The 26,279-nt window shown below is 37.6% G+C and overlaps 1 protein-coding gene across 1 annotated transcript in view; it reads left to right on the plus strand.

Moving 5' to 3' along the window:
• The window catches only part of CFAP47 (cilia and flagella associated protein 47), a gene marked incomplete at its 5' end in the record, with an annotated part of 409,359 nt that overhangs the window by 141,495 nt on the left and 241,585 nt on the right, over nt 1-26,279 (plus strand). Inside the window, 4 exons of the mRNA XM_082014136.1 lie at nt 2,279-2,376; nt 2,681-2,797; nt 17,269-17,403; nt 17,921-18,033. Coding sequence (XP_081870262.1) covers nt 2,279-2,376; nt 2,681-2,797; nt 17,269-17,403; nt 17,921-18,033 — 463 coding nt within the window. The remainder of the gene's footprint in view (nt 1-2,278; nt 2,377-2,680; nt 2,798-17,268; nt 17,404-17,920; nt 18,034-26,279) is intronic.

Below are 26,279 nucleotides of genomic sequence, written 5' to 3' on the forward strand. Positions count from 1 at the left end.
TGATTTAAATGTACTTCTATGGGAACCAGTTGAAGTTACTTGAGCTGATGTTGATAAATTATGATGTGACATTAGCAGCAGCATTTCTAGCTACTTTTCCCTGTCACTAATTACAATCTTGCAATCGCACTTAATATCAAACAAAAGTAGGTAGGTAAAAGCAATTGAGGAGAAATAGACTCAAGTAAAAGAAATGCTAGTAAAAGAAAACCATTTCGAAGATTCATAGCCACTTATAACCACTCCACTACATGGAGTGGTTACCACTGTTTCTGTTTAAGATCAGGATTTCTTTTTCCAGTTTGAATGTTTTTTGGATTTATGACCTGGCTTTTGGACAATAACTTGGCTGGTTACATCAGCCTGGCTGACATCTAAAGGTACATAGGAGTGAATAAGATTACCTTAAGAAATTCAATTTGCAATATACAACAGCCTACTTTCTTTCTTAGTCAGTGTGGTTTTGATAGTTGTTGTTAATAGGGTATATAATATACCCAGAAATACTGTCCCAATTTTAAAACCCTTAGTAACACTTATTGAAGTGTTACATCTATAGCATAGTGTCATCTAATTTGTGAGAGCAAAAGATTCAGCATTCTTGACCACTAAATGAGACCATTGTATTCCAAATGCATAGATAATCTATCCTTTACTCTTTCTTGAACTTTCGTTTAGTTTATAGTATTCCTCTTGTAAAGGTAGAAACCTTTAAAATATACACAATTTGTGCCCCTGCTTTCATGTGTTTGGTCTTTGCAGAATGAAGATCTTAATAAGGACAGACATGAAATAAAGGTCTGAAATGTGTAACCTGATGAAACATTTTATGCTTCTGTTCTTTTAAATTATTTCCATGTAAAGTACTGATGTCTCCAAATTGTTCTTTTTCTAATGAAGATAGTGGACTGTTCTGAACATTGTTACATTACTATCATAACAGTTCAGTGTTACAATTTTTTAAAATCTTTTAATGACAACATTTTTGAAAGAGAAGATTATTTCTTCATATTATAATGTTAAGTTGTTTATGTGTTCATAATATATAGGAGATTTTTTATAATCTCATATTCTGTAGCATATCGTTGGGTTTTTTTCAATCTAGGAAGGTTTAAACTTGGTAAACAATACGGTGTCTGGATGTATAGTGAAGTAAAACCTATATGATTTGTCTTATATGAGAAAGCATGATCCCAGTCTATCTGAAAACCTTGCCACTGGCTGAAGTCCAAAGTGTTCCCTAAATTCGGGAGCTTGGACCTGAGACAGTAACGAAAACAAGGAAAATTAAGCAATAGGTATTTTTGCAATAGAAATTGAAAGGAACTGCAAATAACACAACAGAGAAAGCATGACTCAGAACTTGCATATTTGTGACCAAATTGCTCTCCTTAAAAAAGGATCAGCTTCTATGTGTTCATGCTTCACAAAGTGCGTATTATCTGGAGTGCAAAGTAGTGGTAATTGGGTATAGAAGTGATTTAAAACATTTAGTTATTGTTATGTCAGTAACTTTTTTTAAAGAATAATAGTTTTCAAATGATCTATTTGAAAATATTCTTCCTATGGTTTATTATGACACTTAAGAAGAGAAGTCTGTTGTTCAAATGCTGTGTTAAATATTTATGATATGGAATGTTTCAAATAAGAAATACCAATAAATAAACAAATGATATTTACTTTCTTAATAATCAGTTTTATTTTACATAAAAACATTAGAAATATAAAAAAATAATCTAACCTTGTGAGGCATAGGCATTTATAACACAGTTGTAGTAGTAGTGATCTATGCTGCAGGAATTGAGCTGTTAGCTTTCATTTATATTGCATTTGTGACCTTAAAGAAAATTAATAACCTTTTCCTTCTTACGTGCTTAAACATTGCAACTTTAAAGGATTCATGTGTATTTTCATGGGTTTCAGTAGCCCTATGAATGTTAGGCATATAAAAATAAAAACAATTTACATGTTTACGTTCCTAATCTGTGAGGTTAAGTTTAGTTTACCTGCTTTCCCTTCCATTGTGGTGAATACTATTACATGCTGTACCAGGGTGTGTGAATAATAGCTACAATATTCTAGGTGAGATTCTTCATGTTTTCAGGCAATTGCTCTGGAAAAGAATTATGCCTGGGAAATTCTACATGTGAACGGATGTTTCCTTTTTCTGTTCTTTCCTCTAGTCAGTCATTTCAAATAGTCATCATACCTATCTAGAATAAAATTCGCCATCTCAGGGGTGAAGAGTCTAATTCACCTTGCTCTGTTTTTAAATCAGGTGAAGTACCACCAATGAGATGGATAGTAAATTTTGACAGAGATCTTCTGGATGGTCTGGTACTGGCAGCACAGCTGGCAGCTTATTGTCCGTATTTGGTAAGGACTTTTCTTAATATTATGTGCGTTTTATACAGTTTATTAATGTAAGTGGGTTTATTCAGGCCTTATTTTCCTTTGCAACTGTTGGCTTATGTGATTTTTAAAAAGAAAAAAAACCCCCAATGTTTAGCAACTATAGAGTGATTTTTTAATTCTTAATTTTTCTTTTCTCTGGGTATGTTCTTAATAGGGAATTTTAGCTCAAAATTTAGATCTTATGGATTGCTGAAAGAGTGAAAATACAATCATAGTAATTTTGCTTAATGGAAGATCATGAGTTTGATTTCTCTGTCTTCTCTAGATTGCTACTCACTTTGTAAGGATGTATACTAATCCGAGAACTCCTGAACAGTTTCTGCACAATGGTTTGATACTTGTGAATGCTATGCATGCTGTCAGTCTGGCTATAGACCTAAAGGTAAATGATTTTATATTAGCAGTTCTTATATACTTTTAATTTTATTTTTCTACTTTTATAATAGTAATATTGTACATCAAATTAAGGTGAGATTTTAGTGAAGCAGTTATGTTTTGTGATGTGCTACTGTATAATGGACACCAAAATACTGCTGTACTCAGGACTGATGAGGCCACATCTCAAATACTGTGTTCAGTTTTGGGCCCCTCACTACAAGAAAGACATTGAGGTACTAGAGCACATCCAAAGAAGGGCAACAAAGCTGGTGAAGGGTGAACAGCACAAGCTTTATAAGGAGTGGCTGAGGGAACTGGGGTTGTTTAGCCTGGAGAAAAGGAGGCTGAGGGGAGACCTTATTACTCTCCACAACTACCTGAAAGGAGGTTATAGTGAGGTGGATGTCAGTCTCTTCTGCCAAGTAACAAGGGATAAGACAAGAGGAAATAGCCTCAAGTTGTGCCAGGGGAGGTTTAGATTGGGTGTTAGGACAAATTTCTTCACTGAAAGGGTTGTCAAGCATTGGAACAGGCTGCTCAGAGAAGTGGTGGAATCACCATCCCTGGAGGTACTTAAAAGACCTGTAGATGTGGTGCTTAGGAACATGGTTTAGTGGTGGACTTGGCAGTGCTAGGTTGACAGTTGGACTTGATCTTAAAGGTCTTTTCCAACCTAAATGATTCTATGATTCTATATAAATACACCTAATTGCAAGTAATTTCCATAATTCCTTGCTTTGTAGAATTGCATAGATACAATTAGATGAACATAAGATTAATTCAGCTCAGATTCTAGCATCGTAAATCACACAATGAAAATCTGAGTGGAATTTATTATTAACATTCTAAGGCAATTTAGAAAAGATATATTTAAGAACAAGCATCATGCACTTAAACATGAAAAGGAGTGGTAAAAAATTATATGAATTTCTGGTGACACTTACGTGTATTTATCTAATCATGAAGGCCCATGAGGGTTCTGTCCCAGATTTGATGCACACAGATGTAGCTTTGGACTGCTGGTGAGAATAACACTGTAGCCTTCTGACATCCTTTTTTGGGAGGAATATGATGATGATGTTAGTTTCTTCTTCAATCTAGGATCTGCCTGGGATCATTTTTATATGTTTAGTAACATGCTTTACACCTCTGTCTTTTTTCATTGGCTTACAGCTCCAAATTTTCTACATGTAGTGCCCTTTACATATGTTAGATATTATTTCTTTATTCTTTTTGTTGCTTCTAAAACCAGTTTTCTCCTGCTGCAGTCTGCATTTCTTTAACTGACCATTTGTGAGTCTGTTATAGCTGTGGGTTCTACTAGTACCATACAAAGATAAAAGTAAACCAAATTAGTCACAGAGGCCTGATCAATTAAAAAAGTTGCTGTCACAGCTAAACCAAGTAAAGCAAAGCTCTACAAGCTGGTCAACAAGCCTTCAGACAGAGAAGGCTTGTCAAACCCCTGTGCTGAGGCACTGTAAATTCAGTACAAAGCTTGTGGCCTGTTAATAGCAATGACAAGGCTGTATTAACAGGTTACATGCTTACAGGGATTCATGATCTTATCTTCCATGTGCTGGTTCTGTGGTTTAGTTACTGAACTATTACCTATTTAAAATAGCAGATTCCCTCTTATTTTCCTTTTCTCCTTTGCTCCCTGAGACATTAAAACCCCTGTCCTTTACCAAAAGTAGTAAAACTGTTTAAGGTCACACCTTTCTCTTAAGAATTTGCAGAGTGCTGCAGCTTCTATCATGAGCAAAGTGAACATCAGGGACTGTGATGAGCTGGGGTGGATGTGGGGTGCATTGGGCTGGCTAGAAGACCAGAAGAGAATACAGTAGAATAGACATAGCAGTTGTTGGTGTATGAGGAAACTTTCCAAAGGAATTAATAGTATTAGGAATCAGAGGTAGAGATGTGGTATGAACAAAGTAGTAAGAAAGGAAGCTCAGTTACAACTTTTTTCCCCCTTTCCATTCGATTGTGTTATGATTACAGAGGAAAAACTAACTCTGCTATTTCCAGTTGTATCAGCTACTGTCTTGCTCCTTGTTGTGGCTTGGCTATGACAGGCTAAACCAAGGAAATCTAGTCTTTCGTATACTTGTGACTGACAGGAAGTGTAAAAAGATAATCTAGGTATAATCCTCAAAATGAAGGCATATTTTGCCTCAGCTTTTAACAAGAAAAACAGGCTGTTCAGCACATGAAAGCAGAGCCTGGATGCCGGATATGCAATAGGAGTTAACCACATTAAAGGTAGAAGCAGAACTCCAGGACATTTTCCTTAATGCACTTAGTGTGTTTTAAGACTACAATATCTACAATGCTACAATATTATTAGTTCAGCATATTTTTGAGATATTGTTATTTTTATAGATGGGAAAGTCCATCTCCATAGACACTAGGAATTTAAACAAAGCTATGTAATCAGTCAACACCAAAAAAAGGAACAGATCTTGGATCTTCAGGGTCTGTATTTTAATTCTACATGTTCTACAAACAAAATATTGTGTGAAGTAAAAAAACCCACAGAAAGTAAAGAGTACTTTTTACATTGAAATTCATATATGCTTTTCTAAGACTACTGTGGAAATTTCTTAAGTTCTTGTTCCTCAGCAATAAAAGCAACAAAATACATTATTCCTGTTGCTGAACTTTCCCATTTTGGGATTTTTCTGACAGTCTTGTCTCAAAAATTTAGCAGGCTGAAATGTTCCAACAGTATTAGCAAAGTTGTTGACTATCAGGCAATCACTGCTTCTGAACTTTCAGGACAGCTTTGCATTAATTAATGCAAGGATGGTAGTGACAGCACAGGCCAAGACATGTATTAGGTCTGGAATAGATGGCCCTTTCAATCACTTTAAAAATCTAAGATTCTGTAATAATAAAGTTTAACTGTCTGGAAGACTTCAGCTGCAAGTTTAAATGATACCTCTAATGAGTTTAAGGCTTTTAAATCCTCTTAAAGATTAAGGTATAGGCTTAAGATGGAATACTTTGGGCAATAAATTCTTTGTTTCCACTTTCTAATTGTGACCGACAGTTCAATCCTGGAGTATTAATGGTGTCTTTCTATGTATTTTTCCTTTGTGTTTGATATTTTTAAGTTCTAAAACTCTTTGATTTGAAGAAGATCCTACTGAAATCCCAAAATAAAGTATTGCGAGGTAGCATGGTGGATAACAGCGATATAGAGGGAATGTACGTGATAAGAATAGATTAGGAGAGAAGAAGCAGCGATTGGGGATAGCCAATAGAGGAACTCAATTTGCTACAGACTGATTTAAAATTGGGGCCAACAATACTGACATTGGTATTTGAGACCAAGTAAAAGGGAGGATATTTTCAAACAAGCTATGCAAGATGTTGTAAGTAAAGTCAGAGAGTGTTAAGAAACTGAAAATTAATGTGGCTAATCTGTTGAAATGAAGGGAGGAATTCAACATTGTTGTGGAGTAGAAAGCGGCGAAACGGAGCAGTAACATGGCCATATGAACAAGAAAGGTAGGTAGATGGTAACCCCAACTTGAGTCTGAAATGAAGGAGAGAAAGAAGATACACAGAATTTTTGAATTTCCAGTATATGTAAGAATTTTTCCTTGAGGTACACTACAGATTATTGTATGCATTTAGGAAAGTACCTTTCTGGCTGTCACTTAATGTTTCAAGTCATACTTTTATTGTAATCATCTCTAAAAATGATTAACACTTTTTTGTCTTCAGTTTCCTGTACTTTAGTAAGGAGCTATTAGCTTGGTAAATATGGCAACTTCTTGACAAGAATATGTTTAAGAAAAAGATTTCTTTCTTAATTCTTAGTTATTTGACTAAAATTTGTGTGATACTGCATATAAACAGATAAAACTCCGTATCTGTCTATCCACCAGTGTATAATACAAATGCAAATACCTTGGCTTGCCTGAGATAGGAATCTAATATTGATGTGCAGTCTTAAATTCAGAAAATAGTCGAGAGAAGAAATTAAAAATCACTTTTATTTGTTAGAGTAGCAATTGTCTTCTCATATGTATCTTTCCTAGGGTATTCTGGAAAAACACTTGAAGAAAGTTGTAAAGGACTGAATCTTCCTAAGCATCCTTATAAAAGTGGATGCAAAAACTATTTACTTTGATCTGTAAGCCTGATAAATCAGGGCATTAGATAAAGAACATTTCGCTGGAGTTCAGCTTTATTGATAATACTGTGCAAAACATTTGATACTGTCCCACACAACATTATTGTCTCTAAAATGGAGAGACATGGATTTGATGCATGGACCAGGATATCAGCGGATAAGGAGTTGGTTGGATGGTCACACTCAAAGAGTTGCAGTCAATGGCTCAATGCCCAGGGGGACACGAATGATGAGTGGTATGCCTCAAGGGTCTGTATGGGGACCAGTATGATTTAACATCTTTGTCAGGGATGTGGACAGTGGGATTGAGTGCACCCTCAGCAAGTTTGTGGATGACACCAAGCTGTGTGATGTGGTTCATACTCTAGAAGGAAGGGATGACATCCAGAGGGACCCTGGCAGGCCAGAAAGGTGGCTGCACGTGAACTTCATGAAGTTCAACAAGGCCAAATGTAAGGTCCTGCACCTGGGTTGGGGCAATCCCAAACACAGATACAGGCTGGGCAATGAGTGGATTAAGAGCACCTCTGTGGAGAAGGAATTCGGGGTATTGATGGATGAAAAACTGAATATGAGCCGGCAATGTGTGCTTGCAGCCCAGAAAACCAACCAACCTGGGCTGCATCAAAAGAAGTGTGAACAGCAAGTCAAGGGAGGTGATTCTCCTCCTCTACTTGGCTCTCATGAGACCCCACCTGGAGTACTGTGTTCCGCTCTGGGGTCCCCAGGAAAAGACAGACGTGGATCTGCTTGAGTGGGTCCAGCCATGGAGATGATCAGGGGGCTGGAGCACCTCACCTGTGAAGACAGGCTGAGGGAGTTGGGATTGTTTAGCCGAGAGAAGAGAAGGCTCCGGGGAGACCTTATTGCAGTCTTCCAGTAATTAAAGGGGGCCTGCAAGAAAGATGTGGAGAGACTCTTTCTCAGGCAGTGCAATGATAGGGTGAGGGCTAACAGTTTTAAACTGAAAGAGTGTAGATTTAGATTAGATATTAGGAAGAAATTCTTTATGGTGAGGGTGGGGAGACACTGGAGCAGGTTGCCCAGTAAAGTTTTGGAAGCCCGCTCCCCGAATGTGTTCAGGGCCAGGTTGATTGAGGCTTTGAGCAACCTGATCAAGTAGGAGGTATTGCTGCCTATGGCAGGGGCAGTGGAACTAGACAGACTTTAAGGTCCCTTCCAATCTAAACCATTCTATGATTTTATTCTGTGATTCTATGATTCACTGGCATGATGAGATCTATGGAAACATATGCTATTGCAACAGACATGTGATCTGTTCAGGCATGTCTAGTTTCAAGTTCCCCTAGATAACACACTTGGGCACCCCATAAACATGTTGTGGAAATGAAAGAAAAGGAAACTTATGTTTCAAAATTGGTGGTGCTTTTTATTTCTGTCAGAACAACTGAAAATTACTTGGACCTGATAATGGTCTCATGTGGGATAATTCTAAAGAGAAACTGAATATGTCTGGGATAGACTTTATCAGTCTTTTAAAAAGGATATTCATAGGTATATGCATTATAAACATACAAAAATACAGACTTTTAAGCTTTATTTAGACACTAGAATGACTACTTGGTCTTTTTTCCAGACTGGCTGACTGTTCTATTCTAACATTGACTTCCAGGTTATTGAAAACTTGTCTGCTGCACTTGTATAAGCAAAGCCTATATAAACTTAGGAACCTCCTTTTTTTTCCCAAACAACATTGTTTCCTATACATTTACCTTTTAAGTTCAATGTTTAAGCCCTGCAAATCTCAAAGTAACTAATGAAGATTAATGTATGGCTTACTGTTTCTGAAATTTAGTATAGTATTTTTATTACCTTCTGTTTGTTTAATACATTTTCTATAATTTTCAATAGTAATTTGCAATTGTTAGTTTGAATTGGTGACCTAGGCAACATTTCATGGCCACTGATTCCAAGCATTTTTTATTTTTCAGTTATTTGTGTCCTGCTAGAAGCTGTTCTTTTGCATAGGATGTCTCTTTTTATCATTGCGTTGTAGGTTTTGTAGTGGGAAAAACCTTCTTGCATGATTTTTGCTTATGTTGATTTTTGCTTAGTTTGCTTCATTATAATAGTCAACTAATATTTACATGTTCAGAAAAAGTGAGTTTGTTATTGCCACAAGAAGTGGTTCAGTGATCTACTCCTTTCTGATATTTTCTAATAAATTTTTTCTCTCCTCTTTTCTGTCTGTCAGAACTTTGGCTTATACTTCCTGTTATTATTTTGGATTTAAAACACCCTGATTTATTTTTTCTTTTCCTTTTACAGCAAGATAGATTAATATTTGTCTGTAATATATTCTATTCTCAGTATCAATGCACAACACTGCTATGCTAATAAAACAGAACTGCCAGCATTTTCTAAATATCATGGAATGACTTAGAGGCAGTTAATGCCATTTAATTTTTGCATTAAGTTATAAACTTATTTTCATAAAATCAAGAGGCATTATTTGTAAGCAGTTACAAACTATTTTCTGAGCAGTAGTGCCAGCAATACTAAAGACCAGGCTTCAGCAATATACAGGTGATTGAAAATGTGGAGAGTTGGTTACGTAATTATCAGCACAGAGCTGTTGGTGTTATAACAGTTAGTTAAGTTTGTTTTTGCAATAGAACCAATCTACTAGCCCTTGAATTTCTTGTCCAGTTTTGCTGTAGTCCTAACTTGGATTACTTAGAATTTGAGGTATAATAATGTATCCAGTTTGTCAGCTTCAACATTTTCTTTAACTAGGCAATGTTAGAGCACAAATAAAAAGCTAACAAGCAAGCACCCAGCTCTTCAAGAAATGTGAGAGGCTTTTTCATATTTTGAGAAACTTTAAGTGCTATTGTTTGCTAACAAAGATTTTGTTAAAGCAAGTAACATAATGACTATTTGAATTTCCTGCTGAATATTGTTATGAAATAAACTAATTTTTATTTTTTTTAAATTAGTTCCTAAAGTAGTACATGAATGTCACAAATGCAGTTTTATGAATTCAGCACAGGATAAATCAGAATAATGTTTTTTGAGGGAATAAGTTCTGATCTAAGTGGAAATGAGTAGAAGTAGTTGGCAAAAGAAAGTTAGGCTTCAACAGATAATCTACTCTGGCATCTTTGCTATCTTAAATGAAAATGTAGGAAAGATGAACAGTAGAGGTGTAAAACCACAACTATACTTGAATAACTTCTCCTACAAATACTTGTTAACATTCAATAGCCATTACTGAGATATTTGAGTGGAAAACATCAGAACATCTTTCAGACTTCAGCTTTAAAGGTTTTGGCAGGGAAGAAGTTTTTTCACTTTGCATAGTAACTGCATCCTAAAATTCCAACCTTAAAAACCAGTGATGATGGAAATAAATAGAAATACAAGATGAAGCATATGATTATATCAGTGCATGAAGAGTATATGATATGAATTTTAAGAATTTCAAGGATAAGCGTTATCTAGAAAACATGGAGAGTGACAGGGAAACTTCATATCAGTGCCCAGTGATGTACGCCTTCTCTTGGAAGGTTAGAGAAGGAGCTGTGCTAGAACTACTGGGAGTAGGATGTGATGCACAGGCTCAAGAAAAGAGGGAGGAAGCAGTCAGTAACTCTTGTGCTTTTGTGCTCCATGGGGTCAATTAATTTGCCACCAGGGGAGCTCCAGTTCTGCCTTTTCTATGGAATCTCCTACCTATCGCTAACAATAAAACAGAAGGGAGATGAAGAAAACTTGGAGGTTACCTAGGGAGATGTAATGCAAGATGAATTTAATACATATATAGGTAAAAATGTGGAAAGGCTTGTCTGTTCTAATATAAATTCACAGGTTTCTCCTTCCAGTTGTACCAAACAAAACAAAAATTCTTACTACCTATAGTACAAAGCACACAGAACACATTCATGCAGGACTACAGACATTTAATTTGCAGGACTATAGGCGTCTATTTTAATTAGGTCTGAGCTCTAGTCAGTGGTAAGTCTGTGAGGCTTTCAGTAACTAAATAATCTTTCCTTAAATAATGTTTATCCTATAGGAAAGGGCTACATTGCTCTCTGCTTTTAGTGCAGGAGCCAACCCTTGCCATCTTTTTCAGAACTCAGATTCTCTTTTTTTTATCTCCCCACCCTGCCATATAATGCTTTAGGGTATCGAGAAGGAAAGGTTCCTCTTCCTAAAGCAGACATAGAATCATAGAATAGTTTGGGTTGGAAGGGACCTTTAAAGGCCATCTAGTCCAACCCCTATGCAGTGAGCAGGGACATCTTCAACTAGATCAGGTTGCTCAGAGCCCTGTCCAACCTGACCTTGAATATTTCCAGGGATGGGGCATCTACTACCTCTCTGGGCAACCCGTGCCAGTGTTTCACCACCCTCATTGTGAAAATTTTCTTCCTTACATCTAATCTAAATCCACCTTCTTTTAGTTTAAAACCATTACCCCTTATCCTGTTGCAACAGGCCCTGCTAAGATGTCTGTCCCCATCTTTCTTATAAGCCCCCTTTAAGTACTGGAAGGCTGCAATAAGGTCTCCCTGGAGCCTTCTCTTCTCCAGGCTAAACAACCCCAACTCCCGCAACCTGTTCTCATAGGAGAGGTGTTCCATCCCTCTGATTGTTTTGGTGTCCCTCCTCTGGATCCGCTCCAACAGATCCATGTCTTTCCTGTGCTCAGGGCTCCAGAGCTGGATGCAGGACTCCAGGTGGGGTCTCACCAGAGTGGAGCAGAGGGGCAGAATCACCTCCCTTGACCTGCTGGCCACGCTGCTTTGGATGCAGCCCAAGATAATGGTTGGCCTTCTGGGTTGCGAGCGCACATTGCTGGCTCATGTCCAGCTTTTCATCCACCAGTACCCTCAAGTCCTTCTCGGCAGAGCTGCTCTCAATCCTTTCATCCCCCAGCCTGTATTGATACTGGGGGTTGCCCCAACCCAGGTGCAGGACCCTGCACTTGGCCTTGTTGAACCTCATGAGGTTCACACAGGCTCATGTCTCAAGCTTGTTCAGGTCTATTCAGGCATACAGGTCCTTGAGTTTCCTTGCAAACAGAGAGATGGAGCCTTGCTGAAAATACGATTTTCTGAAATGTCTATTGTAGAGCCATCAAATTATATAGGTTGAATGCTCCTCAGACTTAACTACTGTCTAAGGCCCTGGGGGCACCCCCAGCCCTGCCTTCCCTCTGCCCAGCTCCTTGGGTCTTCCCCCACTCTGCCCAGGAGTCCAGACCTCTGGGACCATCAGCCCCTTCCCCAGCGATGCCACAGCAGGGCTGGTCTCTAGCTCCCCACAGGCCTGCCCAGCCCGGTCATGGGACCTACCAAGCCTGTGCAACCCATAGGTCCTCATCCCAGCCTTGGCCTGTTCTGGTCCCCAGGGAGGTGCCCAGTGTCTGTGGCTGGGGCTGCCCCAGTGCCTCCCGGCTGGGTGGTGGGTGGGCCCTGGCTGGCTTCTGCTCTGCAGCTGTATTATACAGCCTTTGCTCCCACCTCCCTGGCCTGGAAAAAGCAACTGGCCCTTGCTGTGCCCTGGCAACTATCTCTGCCTTTAGTTTCCCTTTCAAGTTTGGACAAATTATAGCTTCGCTGGCCTTTCTAGATTTGTTTTCTCCTGCTGAATTGAGGATTCTTACATACAAGACATGGAGCATCTCGTTATAGCACAGTGCCTCATGGGCTGAAGGAGACAGAGGAAACACTGCTGGGTTCATCTGTGAGAATTCTTTAATTCCTCCTTTCAGTAAAACATTATGGGAAACTTATGAAAATCTTGTAGGCTGGATGGGAAAGAAAGATTATTCCTGCATTGGAAACATTGTGTTGGTTTGACTCCTGCATTTCTGAATTTAGAATTCAGTTTATTCTAGATTTTTCTGATTGGAAATGCGAAATTGTTTTCACCCATCTGTGACAACAAAAAAGCATCTTATTTTCCATCTTCTCTTTTATATCAAATGTGGTTGATTCTTGGTAGCAGAAGAGATGGTTTTGATGACTTTTTTAGGAAGTGAAGAAAAAATAATAAGCTGGTTTTATTTACTTCTTGGTGTCTTTCTCTTGTACCTTTCAAAATAAAATTGTGCTTTGTGTAGGGCTGGGATGCCATAGGCTGGTGAAAGTGAGAGTTACTTCAAATGCGTGGTGTTATTGCATTTATAAAGAGCACATTCATTAAGAAAACTTAGTTTATAACTCCATCTTTTCTTCCAGATTCTTTCTTTGTTGTACTGTGTGTAACTTCAAAAGGAGAAGTATTTTCTTAGGCTGCCTTTACAGTTTTTACACAGAGTCAAAGGGAGGCTGTGCATAGGCTTGGAACAAAAAGAAATGAAGATTCCTAAGTCGCCAGAAATCATATGTGGTTCAGGAGGTCTCATACTTGGGCCTGGGAAAATACTCAAGTCTATGTGCACTTACTGTATAATCATTTTCATTTAGGCATCAGCTTCTAATGGTGTCCTTTTGGCCCGTGGTCTGAGTGAATAGGTTGCTCTTAGGTTCTTATTTTGTATAAAGATTTTTCTACATGTAATATTTGCTTTAAGCTACTGAGTTTTTTTACGTTGTGTTGGAAGAGGGTGGCTCCATTAGAGTTTCAAATGTTTGCCCTTTATACCCCTTCTCATCACAAAATTGTTATGTCAAAATGCAGCTTTTGCTAGTGGAAGAAAACCTCTGTCAGTTGCTGATCCATCAGTAGAAGCTGTTTGTACTTGTGCTCAGTGATGCATCATTTTGCTGTCTTAGAGCTCCTGCCTTAGAACTTAAATCTCCACTGCTTTTTATAGTGCTATGTTTTAGGCAATAGATTTCAGCCAATATTGCATTTTAATAACATCAAAAGAGGGAGAAAACTCAATAAGCTATTTCTAATTAAAAAGAATTCATAAACTGTTAATGACAGTCAGGCTTATTTCTGTATGTAAAGAATGAAATAGAGAAGGATTTAAAATAATGACAGACAGGTGTTCAACAATAATCAATAAATCCTTAAGCCACTAATTTCCAGAGATGGCAAATTATGTCAATGGAAAGATCACTTTATATTTGCCAACATTTTACACTCTTTACTCTTTGCTCTGTTGTCAGAGACAGAACACTGGGATACCCACTCTCTGATATTTCAAGGAGATCCATAAGCATTTAGATCTTTGTATTCTGACAAGGGATGTTCATGAAGCTGCTTTTTGCCATAGCTGCAGGAGGAACCAACTAGAAGAACAAGGGCCTTTCTGTAAAATTTGAAGATAGGCTGGCTGTTGAGTTCTATTCTTTGGAATATGTATTTACTTTTAACGGAGTGTTGTATTGCATCTTGAGATTTTAGTAATTAGGAATTTGAATTGGCTGGTTTGTAGAAGTGCTGCAATATATGTTCTAGTGTAAAACTTCAACTTGGAAAGAAAAATTAACTCAGATAGTTAAGGTGATGTGTCTATACATCTCTCTGCGCTAAAGACAGTCCAGAAGAGGCAAGAAAGTTTTCTCACTTTTTCAGTCCATGTGGCTAATAAATGTCATATCTTTTCTCAAACTCTCTTCATTAATATTTGGGAACCAGAGTAACTACAGTTATCTAATATCTGATAATGAGATTGAAAAATTTACTTTGATTTCAAGGTTCCTAGTGGGAATCCACATGGGACTAATTCTTCCCATGGAGTTGCTTTATTGAGTTGGCTATTTTAGGCTTATTATCTCCCACTGATTTTTTTTAATTATTATTATTGCTAGAATTTTCTGTTCTCAGAAATGAGAAAAAATAATTTTAAAGTAATTATCCAAAAACATTTTTTATAGCCTTGGAGAAATATGAGTGGAAGAGAAAGAAAAACGTAACTTTAAATCCCATGTCTATAGCTGACCGTGTTTTAGGACATATGGGAACACTCTTAATTAAGTCATATTTTTTCAGATGTTTCAATAATCTGGATTTTTGTTCTTCATTTTATCTTCTTAATACTGAAGAGGAATATATAACCTCCACAAGAATTTTATTAGATTAAAAAAAATGCTCCATTTTCTTGTTATAATCTAAATGTGTAGCATTTTTCCCGTTCAATAAAATACAGAATTGGCTCATCAGCAGACATATACTAAGGTGAAACTTTAACTAATGCAAATAATACTTCTAGATAGACACATTAGAGAGCAGGTGACTGACTAAATAGCTGCTCTGTTTCCTTCATCCTGCTGCTTTAGAAATAGTATTCATTCCCTTGATTAATCTGGTGGAGAGTATTGAGATCCTGGAATAGATGGTTCATTATAAAAATTGCCTCATAAGAATAAATTGAAAAAAGATTTAAACAGGTTTTTTTTCTCTAATGCTCCACTTAGGCAATACACATCTAATAATGTTGAGGACAAGAATATAGTTAGTCATAAAAATAAAATAATGTGGGGCCTGAAAATGTGGTCCTGTGAAAAACTGGTATAATGTCGATTATAGAAGAAATATGATTGTGTAGGAATATTTGTTATTTTCAGAGATCCCTGGAAATTTTGACAATTGTATTAACAATAAGTATTAAAACGAGACTTTACTGACAGAGTATCAAAGTAACATTAAGTTGATACATCTTTATCCTCATAGTTTACGATTAAGATATTTTGGTCCTAAAAAGGTGGTAATAAACAGTGGTAATAAAATTTACCCATGGACTAGATGTGTTATCTAGAGTGATAATTTTTTATGAAAAGAGCAAAGTTTAAAAATATTTCACAAAAGTGGTTGTGCCAAAAGCCTGGGCTCCTTATGGAATATATTTCAATTTATGTCACATTTTATGAAATGAACTGTATTTATTTACTTTAAATTTTTTTATTAATATGACCTCTTCAAAAGTGTTACATTACCATTTTTATTCTTAACTTACCCAAGAAAGATAACCAAGGCTTCTATTCACAGAATCACAGAATCACAGACTCACTAAGGCTAGAAATGACCTTCAAGATCATCAAGTCCAACTGTTATCCCAACGCCACCATGCCCCCTAAACCATGTCCTGAAGTGCCACATCCACACATTCGAGTATCACATTCTCTCTCCATGCAGTGCTTTGCTGGTTAAATCTACTCCAAAAGTGTGTGTTTTTCAGTGTGACTTGATAGATTTTATCCTGTTGTGATAGGACAAGGGGTGATGGTTTTAAAGCAAAAGAGGGTAGATTTAGACTAGATAGAAGGAAGAAATTTTTCACAATGAGGGTGGTGAAACACTGGCACAGGTTGCCCAAAGGGGTGGTAGATGCCCCATCCCTGGAAACATTCAAGGTCAGGTTGGACAGGCCTCTGAGCAACCTGCTGTAGTTGAAGATGTCCCTGCTCATTGCAGGGGCAGTTGGACTAGATGACCTTAAAAGGTGCCTTCCAGCCCAAACTATTCTACAACTCTGTGATTCTATGTTTCTGTGATATTTCTCTCTTCAGGAGAGAAATTAACTGCAGTTGTAAAAGTTTAATTAGTATCTTACATACAACTCTATCATAATAACATTATAAGTTACTAAGCATCAAGTTTTAAAATACTTAATTAGTTTGATTTAGGTAGTACAGAATCTTATTTGTTTAAATCTGTAGCCAGATCCTTCCTGCCTATATTTGTGGGAAGCCACTTACATCATTAAGTGTCTTTACTATTTGATTAGTCTTCTGAAAAGTTCATGTATTTGGTGGAGGAGTTTCTACCTCTCTCTTTTCAGTGACTTACCAGAATCGCTGAGGACTAAAGCTTTGACATGTTTTGCAGTTGCCATTTAAATTAATTTCTGTAAATCAGATATTTAAGATACAGTAATGCTTGCTACCTTTTATAAAGCAATTTGACATCTGCAATAAAAATAACTATATAGTTGTTAGTTGGATGGTGACAATGACTTCATAAACAGTTGCAAAACTGTATCTAGGAGTATTTGGTATTTTATATAGCAAACTGCAGGATTTTAAAATATTTTTTAAAAGATAATGAAGATACCTGTTTTTCCAGTCAGTGAATTTTATGTGCTTTTTTAATTATGCTTCATTTTAATAAAATGAACATCTGTTTCTGCTGAACTGTGGGGAAAAAAAGGTGGTTTTAATTTTTAGCATAGGTTTATTACCAAAGCATGTTAGTCATCTTCAAGAACTAGTTTTTTTGTGCATTGACAAGATTCACATTCATCTATGAACCTAAATCCAACTATTAAAAGTTAGGTTGAAAATATTTGTATAATAAGAATTACCTTAAACTTTTTTGTTCTTCATCTTCCTATCTTTAAACTGCAGAGGCAAAATTTTAACTGAATATCTGTTTGTTTTGTTTTGTTTTGTTTTCAATATTAGGCCACTGACATCTGTGATCCAAACCCAGTCATGATGCTTATTCTGTGTGTCTACCTATATGAAAGGCTCCCTCACTACTTAGCAAAGAACACTATAGAATTTACAGGTGCTCTCCATGCAACTGTTGTTAAACAGGTACTGATACCATTGAATTTAGATTTGTAGCAGTACAAGGTTAAAACACTGAATGTATATGTGTGTTTATATCATGTATATACTACAACAAAGAATGAATGGGTTTCATGTCATTTGGCTACTAATATAGAAGATGGAAGCATGCATCTTCTTTTATTTCTCTTCAGGCTTGGGATCCTGACTTCTGCTGCTGTTTTTTCCCAGTGCTTGTAAGCACAGAAAAAAAATCTCCAAATCTGACAAATCTGAGATCAAAGATACAGAGGAATAAGATACTAACAGGCATAGAAATGCAGTGTACACTACAAAAAGAGTACTCAGAAAAACTGAGTTTGGATAGTCTGTGGGAAGTCTTTACTCCTTAGGAAGAAAAATGATCTCCCTAGTTGTTTGAAGTACTTTCTTGTTTTGCGATATCCTTAGTTTGTATTTTGGAATTTAGCTGCAGAACATACCTTTTATACTCTAAAATTTGAATAAATATACACTGATTTTGCTGCTGTTGTTGTTGTGATAGGTGTGTCTGAAAAACCCAAGCAGTAAAACTTTGCTGTACAACGCTATTCTTGTAGGAAGAGATGCTAATGATTTCTCATTACCTAAAGGAAACAGTGTCACCGTTGCCCCTAAGTAAGTAATGATTGTTTTAGTGTTATTAATTAATAAGTCTAGCAGTATGGAAATATAAACCTACTAATTTAATAGTGGTGGGACACTAGAAATGTGTTCAACTACAAACAAAGCAAAATTAGTCAGTAAAAAGATCAGGATTTTTCTCCTTAACTTAGAAGAAATCCAGACTAATTTATCAGTGGAACACTTGCAGTTTAGCTCAATAGAGCTTTAAGAGCAGAATACAAGCCCTCAGATCATTAGAGGAGTCATCTGTGTCCAATAAATATTTTTGTCTCAATGTATTGAAAACTTTATTTTTCAGTTTGGATTTGCTGTTCTTATTTTTTTTTTTTTCCCCAACTAAAGTTGAAATATCTTCTCTGAACTTGATTCACATTTTTTACATGAATTTTGGAAGCAGGAGCAGGTCAAAACTCTTTCTTCTAAGATTTCACTTTTGTTTTTTATTCTTAATTGAATCATGGCTGGGAATTTAAGAGACCATGACACAGGTTTGATGGTAGAGTTACACTGCTTCTTTTTGCCCCCATCCTGCCTCCCCACTAAGACAGAAACTGTTGCAGCTGCAAGGTAGTTATTTCTCTAGCTTATGTTTCTGAAAGCCATCTAAGAATTTTGGAGAGATTTAGGTTGGTAACATTTTTGGTAGCAGAAATACTCATGGTATATAGCCATCTTTTTCTTTTTGTTCACTAAGTACATTTTGCTCTTTCCACACTATGTGGCTTTATGACTGACTAGATACAGGAATTTCACTACTACCTGTTTAAGAAGAGGAATGTAGCAGTTATTCTGGCTGTCAGTTAAGAGTTTTTAAGTTTAGACTGCAAGTCTATTTAAGATATTAATTTGCAGATAAAACACATTAGAAGTTGTAAAAAGGAAAACAAAGGTCAACATTTGTATGAAAATAACCTGTGAAGAAGAAAAATTTCAAATATATATTGTCAAATTCAAGAAGACTCAACATAAATACAGTGCTCTTTAAGGATGATCAATATTTCAGTATTAAATGACATGCCTATTGTAAATATATGCAAAAGGGACAATAAGTAATGCTATGTTTTCAGCAAGCTGTGAGGCTGATCTGATTCCATTTTCTTTGAATTACTTCAAATAAGAATTAACATAAAAATGTAATCCTTGAAAATATGTATTTCTCTGAAAGGTCAGTACCATGACTATTTTTCATTTCACCTTTAAAGAAAACCCCAAAAATAAGACACAAGTAAATATGTACAACCTTGTCATTGAGCTGCTTGGCATTACATATAGCAACAAACATTTGAAAAAATGCATAGAAATAAAAGCTTGTGGAAATGCCAGTCATCCACTGGTGACCTCTGCAGAGTTTGTCATAATGTAACCTTACTTGCAATCTTGGTCACTAAGTGAAAAATAGGTTTTTTTTGTAATTAATAGCTTTCTTAATATTCTGGTGGAAGTGTTTGAGAACTCCAAGCATTGGTGGGATGGATGGGAGTCTTGTAGATGCTTTATATTAGATCATAATATCATAGGTTGGTTTGGAAGTGATAGTAATGTGAACGAATGAATAAATGAACACCTCTGCTATTAGTGGTGATTGATATTGAGTTATATAAGGTCAAGAAAGATGGTAGAGGATTAGTAGGAGAGAATGTTCTGCTTTCTTTGGAAAGAATGCCTTCAGAGAACCTCAGGAACGAGGTAGGCTTGTTAACAGACTTCTAGAATAAAAGAAATATATTTATGACCTAAATAAAAAGTGAGAGAGAATTTTCAGCATATTCAGTAAGAAATTTGATGTGAGTGTATTAGTAAAACTTAATGAAGTTATTTTTTGATGGGATTATTAACATCACTGACTATGATCTGTAAAAGATGTTAGAATAGCTAGAAAGAGGCACTTCACGTTAAAGTTATTTTTCTACTTTTAGAAGTAAATAATTGTTGTGGTTTAGCCCTAGCCGGCAACTAAGCCCCATGCAGCCGCTCACTCACTCCCCCACGGTGGGACGGGGGAGAGACTCGGAAGAGTAAAAGTGAGGAAACCCATGCTCTGAGATAAAGACAGTTTAATGGGTAAAGCAAAAGCCGCGCACGCAAGCAAAGCAAAACAAGGAATTTGTTCACTACTCCGCATGGGCAGGCAGGTGTTCAGCCATCTCCAGGGAAGCAGGGCTCCGTCACACGTAATGGTTTCTTGGGAAGACAGACGCCATAACTCCGAACGTCCCTCCACCCCTTCCTTCTTCTTTGTCCCAGCTTTATATACTGAGCATGACGTTATATGGTAGGGAATATCTCTTTGGCCAGCCTGGGTCAGCTGTCCCAGCTGTGTCCCCTCCCAGCTTCCCGTGCACACCCAGCCTGCTCGCTGCAGGCCAGCATGAGAAGCTGGACTGTCCTTTACTACTTAGCAACAACTCAAAACATCAGCACATTATCAACATTTTCTCATTCCAAATCCAAAACATAGCCTCATGCTAGCTTCTATGAAGAAAATTAACTCCACCCTGGCTGAAACCAGGACAATAATCCATAAATATGGGATTGGAGACAGGTGAATCACTCTGTTAAAAGTCACTGGAAATTAGGAAAGCCTACTTGCTCTATCAGAGAACAGCCGTTCTAGTTTAAAAACAGGAGCTATACTTTAAAAAACTGAGTATCTGTAATGGTTCGAACAACTTGAGGTCAAATATCTCTGCATCCTTGTTCCCTTGAATTGAAACTGTTCCTTACGAATTTATGAATATTATATATAAATATGTATATGCCTTCATCACTAGTTTGTCTTTCACTGCAAGCTAGCTTTATACTAGCCAGCTTTTCTTCCCCTGAAACAACAGGTACCTTAGATAAACTAATAAACAAGAAGCAGTAAAAAATAGCAGCTATTGCCTTGTGACAGCCTGCTGCAGGGCTCCAGTCAAGTTATAAAGCTCGCTTTGCCAAAATTTTAGGGTAGAAGGTCAAAGAAAATATTAGCAGTTCAGACAATGTTCACTCATGAGAGTTCAGACAATTACAGGTGAAAAGATGAACCATAGCCTTGACAGGGAGGCTAAAGAAACGGAAACTTGTCAGTCTTCTGACTGGAGAGCTGTACGACTTTAAATAAGACGTGTCATGCATAGAGACTTGTCTCTAATAATCTGCCAAATATATATATTCCTATATTTAGAAGTAACTGTGGGTCATTGTAATCACTAATGAGGAATAAGTGTACGAACTAATCCTGTTGGTCCTGCTGGGTGAGCATGCTTGGCGTAGAGGATTCTGTAGATGAGGGCCCAGTCTGAATGAGCTGTGTTTACTTTCCAGGAGAGATGAACTGCAGGAAACTGGTAAGCTAAACAGATCAGGGAAAAATGTGAGCAGAAAGGCAAAGGGTAATGAAGAGGAGTTACTTAAATATATCAGGAAGCAGTGATGCAGCATTAGAGATGCCAACAATTTTAAACTAATAATAACAAAGTGACAGAAATATGTAATATATATCTGTCTGTATTTTCAAAGAAGCATGACAATGTATACTGTGATCCACTACTAGCTGGAGAATGGCTGTGGGAGGTTAAACTTGGCTGACAGCCAGACACCCACCCAGACACTTTCTCACTCCCTCTCCTCAACAGGACAGGGGAGAAAAAATTGCTAAAAACATTTGTGAGTTGAGATAGACGGGGAGACTGCTTACCAGTGACTGTCACAGGCAAAACAGGCTCGACTTAGGGGAAATTGTTTTAATTCATTTGCACTTAAAATAGATTTTTGTAGTGAGAAACAAAAACATTAAAACATCACCATATTTCTTCCCCACCCTCTTCTCCCAGACTCAACTTCACTCCTTTATTCCTGAGTCCTCTAACTTCTCCCCCTGCCACCCTGAATGGCACAGGGGGTAACTGAGAGCAGGTGGCTGCAGGGACTTCATAACAGTACCTGTGCTTCTCCTTCCTCCTGATGCTTTTCTCCTGTTCTGTGAGTCCTTCCATGGGCTGCAGTCCTTCAGAAAAAATTTGCTCCAGCGTGGGCTATCCACGGACCACAATTCCATCAGGAAATACCCAACTGCTCTGGCATGGGCCCCTCCATGGACTGAAGTGTGGATATCTGCTCTGGTGTGGTCACCTCTACATGCTGCAGGGAAATATCTGCTCTGGCAGCTGGAGCACCTCCTCTCCCTCTCCTTCTCTGACCTTGATGTTCCCACTGCTGTTTCTTACTCTTTTTCCTTGCCCCTCTGATGTTTTTGCCCTTTCTTAAACTCATCTGTGTCCTGCAGTGGGTTCATTATGGAGCCAGCTGGAACTGGCTGTGTCTTGCACACGGCAGCTCCTAGTCTATTCTCCCAGAGGCTGCTCCTACAGCCCTCTGCTACCAAAAGCTTGCCGCCTACACCCAATATCTCTCAAGAATTAATATTTTATATCAATTGGCCAAGATGAAACTGGCTTTAATCCTAAGCAACTGAACATCAGGGAAATCTTTCAAAGACTATTGTGAATCGGCTGTGGCTTTTGGTATACATCAGAACATTCTCAGTGTAGCTGAGTGTCAGATTTGCATATAATGTAATTACTCTTTGATCTAATATTCCCACTCTCCATGGCACTGCACTGTGCCATATAGACTTGCAGTTCACAACAGTAAATAGCATAAAGATCTCTGAGCTCTCTTATGAGGCGTAGACATGCCTGTAAGTGACTCAGTCTGGGTACCTTAACAAGAGAAATGATGAGGATGACCTCATATTTAAAATATTTAAAAGTACCTTCCTGGGAAAGGCACCTACTTAACTACAAGCAATATAGAATAAAAATTTTTATAAGAACAACAGCTTGAAGCTGGAGTTATACAAATTCAACCTGGTGAATTGCATAGCGAAGGTAAGTGAAGGTGATCAGCTACTGAAGGGAAGAAACTCTATCTGAATGACAAATTCTTTAACTGTAGGCGTTTTGCAAATCACAGAACATTGAAAATAGTACAGGAAGTGACCTCAGAAAGTTATTTAATCCAACCTGCTGCTTTAGATAATACGAGGTGCTTTCTCAGAAAAGTGCTTCTGCCAAATGGTAGTTATCAGAAGCAATTGAAGGATGATTGGGTTGTACATAATGACCTGTAGTATACAACTACTTCAGATTATGTTATCTAGTGATTTCTGTTGGCCTTAAACTCTGCAAAAGTGATCCCTCCAAACAACTTTCTATCTTTCTTTTCCTACACTGAAGTATAACAAATAAAAGAGAGAGAATTTGATTGCTTGCTTTATTGAAAGATGGTACATGCTGAGCTAATAAAGAAATTAAGAATCTTTGACCTCTACAGTATATCAACTGAAGTGGGTATGGATGGGGCTAGTTATAATAATATGAGAAAGAACAAGATTATAGAACAATTCCATGAGCTGAGTTTTCCCTCACTGTGCATTGACCACAACACAGATGAATAGAGAAAAAAAACTAAGCAACTTTGTGTTTTCCCTGATGCTGGCTTTGCCACAGAAGGCAACAGTTCACAATTCAAATCAGATTTTTCTGCTGTTGCATGAGCCAGAGGGCAAATATCACGCAGAATGTTCCATATGCTCCATTTCCCTGCCATTCCTATTTGTGACAAGAGCAGAGCAGACTCCTTAAAACTTGTTCTTTAAAGTGGCTTTGGGAGTGGGTATCTCAGGCAGTGTACTTCTCTGGGAGTCTGCAGTCCCAGATTGCATTTTCCAGGATGTTTTGAATGGCAGGACGACTTAGGAGCCTCAGACTCTGGGGGGCTTAGCAGAAATGGTAATGTCTGGGGGCTCTGCAGCAGGAACATGGAAGCTGTAAGAGCCAGGTTTTCAGAACTTCTAAGATTGTCACAAATGAGTGGTTTAGGCTGCTTAAAGAATCACTGCCAGAGATATTAGAAAAATAAAAGATTTTAATATTTGTAAAATTTGTAATTTGTAAAAAAGCATGACAACAGAATTGATGGCAAGGTTCACTCTATCACTTATTCAGCGTGGAAAAAACATACAAAGAAAAATTAAGTCAGAATTGGGTTGGTATGATTTATAGGGATTAGGGAAAGAAGATGAGGAAGACCCTCTTGTTGAGCCACGAGGTTCAGAGTGGACCCACTTGCTTTCTAAACTCCTTCTCTGAGAGGAGTCTGGGTGCGGCTGAATCCAATCCTAGTCCCAGACTTGATCAACAGTTTATGTCTAAAGGGAAAATTACATACACACACACATATAGATATAGACATAGACATGTATAAAGGTATACCTGTCAAAAATTCCCCTTGAGTTCAGTGAAATACTCATGTCAAATGCCTTTGCATTTTTTAATGGGCTAGGATTGAGCCTCAAGGAGTGGGGGTTTCAGCCCAGGTCTTTGGTGATGGTCCTCCAAACTTATCTCGAACTTGAGAGTTCTCAAGCTTGGAGAGGCATCCCACTCAGAGGGACATGCTGGTTGCAGCCCACTGCAGTCCAGGAGAGCTCAAAGGGCCTCACTTGGGACTGCTGTTTATAGGGTTGCGAGATGATTGACTTTAGGCATCAGTAAATTTCCATCCTTGACGCAATCAATTCTTGAAATTCCAGTGGCACTGGTACTGATCCACCCAAGTCACGATTAGATAAAGTATGTTCCAGGGCCATCAAGGGGATGATTAGTTACTCCCACAACTGAATTCCTGGAACGGTCAGTACCATTCCTCACCTTAGCTACGCAAGAGTGCTTGGTACTGTCAAGGGGCTTTTAACTACCAAACTCATTGTACCAAGACCAAGGCTTGCCAAGAGTTCCTAAGGTCATAGAGTGGTCCAGGAGGGCAGGGGAGAAATGCACCATCACAAGGATTTAATCATTGATTCTCAGAATTGACATTGTGAGACTTTTGGCATTGGGAAGAACTCTGGGCAATATCATATTCCTTTATCCTAAGTGTTAAGCCTAGAGAACATGCTGGGTTAATTCTATTACCTGTAGTCATCCTTTCTGCAGTTTGGTGAGCTTCTTTCAGTTCTGCTGTATCATTTTTGAGGTAAAGAGGTGCAAACAGTAATTAAGGTTTGAGACCTTTGAATGGGACCTGGTGGCCTAATGGTGATCTATGTTGTTGTCTGTTCCTTTTCTAATTATCCCTAACACTTAATTTGCTTTGTTGGCTGTTTCCCAGAACTGTGCTGATGTTTTCATGAAACTATCTGATGCAAATCTCAAGTTCTCAATGGCGAGTTATAATGGCTTAGAAGCCATAATTTTATGTAAACACAAAACTACTTTCCTTGTGTGCATCTCTTTACACCTATGTACACTGTATTTCCGTGTCATTTTGTTGTTTCATAAGGTCCTGCAATCTTTGCACTGTCCATTCTTGTCCTTACATCCTGGAACAACTTAGAACAATAGTAAACTTCCTTACTTTCCAATTGTCACAGGCCCTCCAGGACTCCATTAATGGCCTTTTCTTCATAGTAAGAAGTGTTAGTTCCTACTTTATGTTTCTTTGCTTCTTTCCTTGCTTCTTTGCTGTCTGCTAGTTTCCTTGTAAGTCTACAGAAAGGGATATTGTTAGAAATAGAAGAATTAAATCTCTGTTGACCCTGTACTTGTTGAAATCCTTTAATGAACTCCCATAGGTTTACAAGACAGGACTACATTTTACAGATGTAGACTCCTGCTAGTTAGATCTCATTTATGTAGATCTTGATTATAGTAGGTATAATTTATACTTATCCTGTTCTTTTATTCTTTATAATTTTTTCTACTACATTGCATAGTATAGATTTGCTGCTTAAAAGTCCGTTATTCTCCTGTTCTTCCTCCAACTTTTTTTAAGGTACTGGTGTTCTATTTATCACCATCCAGTTCCCAGGTCCCAAGGTAGTTTTAAGTGAGAATGTTATACTTATTTTTTTTTTCTCCCAGTCCATCATAAGAATGAGGTAAAAGACCTTCCAGAAAGTTTCCTTGACAGCAACTATCATCCAGGGATGACACTTGCCACTAATCCCATCAAAATAAGTTTATAGAACTTCTGCCATTGTTGTGATGGCTCAACTTATATGAAGAGATGTGTGCATTGAGTTCACTTGAAAAAGTAGATGTTATTATGAAAGTTGTGAACCAAATGTAAATTAACATGATTCCATTGAAGACATGGTATGCTGATTGCTATATAGAAGTCCTCTACTTCACCACTTGCATGTGTAAGTATATATACATGCAATATATAACAGGCATATTTCACATAGCACT

Source organism: Phaethon aethereus, assembly GCF_964289735.1.
Source record: "Phaethon aethereus genome assembly, chromosome: 1".
Taxonomy (NCBI): Eukaryota; Metazoa; Chordata; class Aves; order Phaethontiformes; family Phaethontidae; genus Phaethon; species Phaethon aethereus.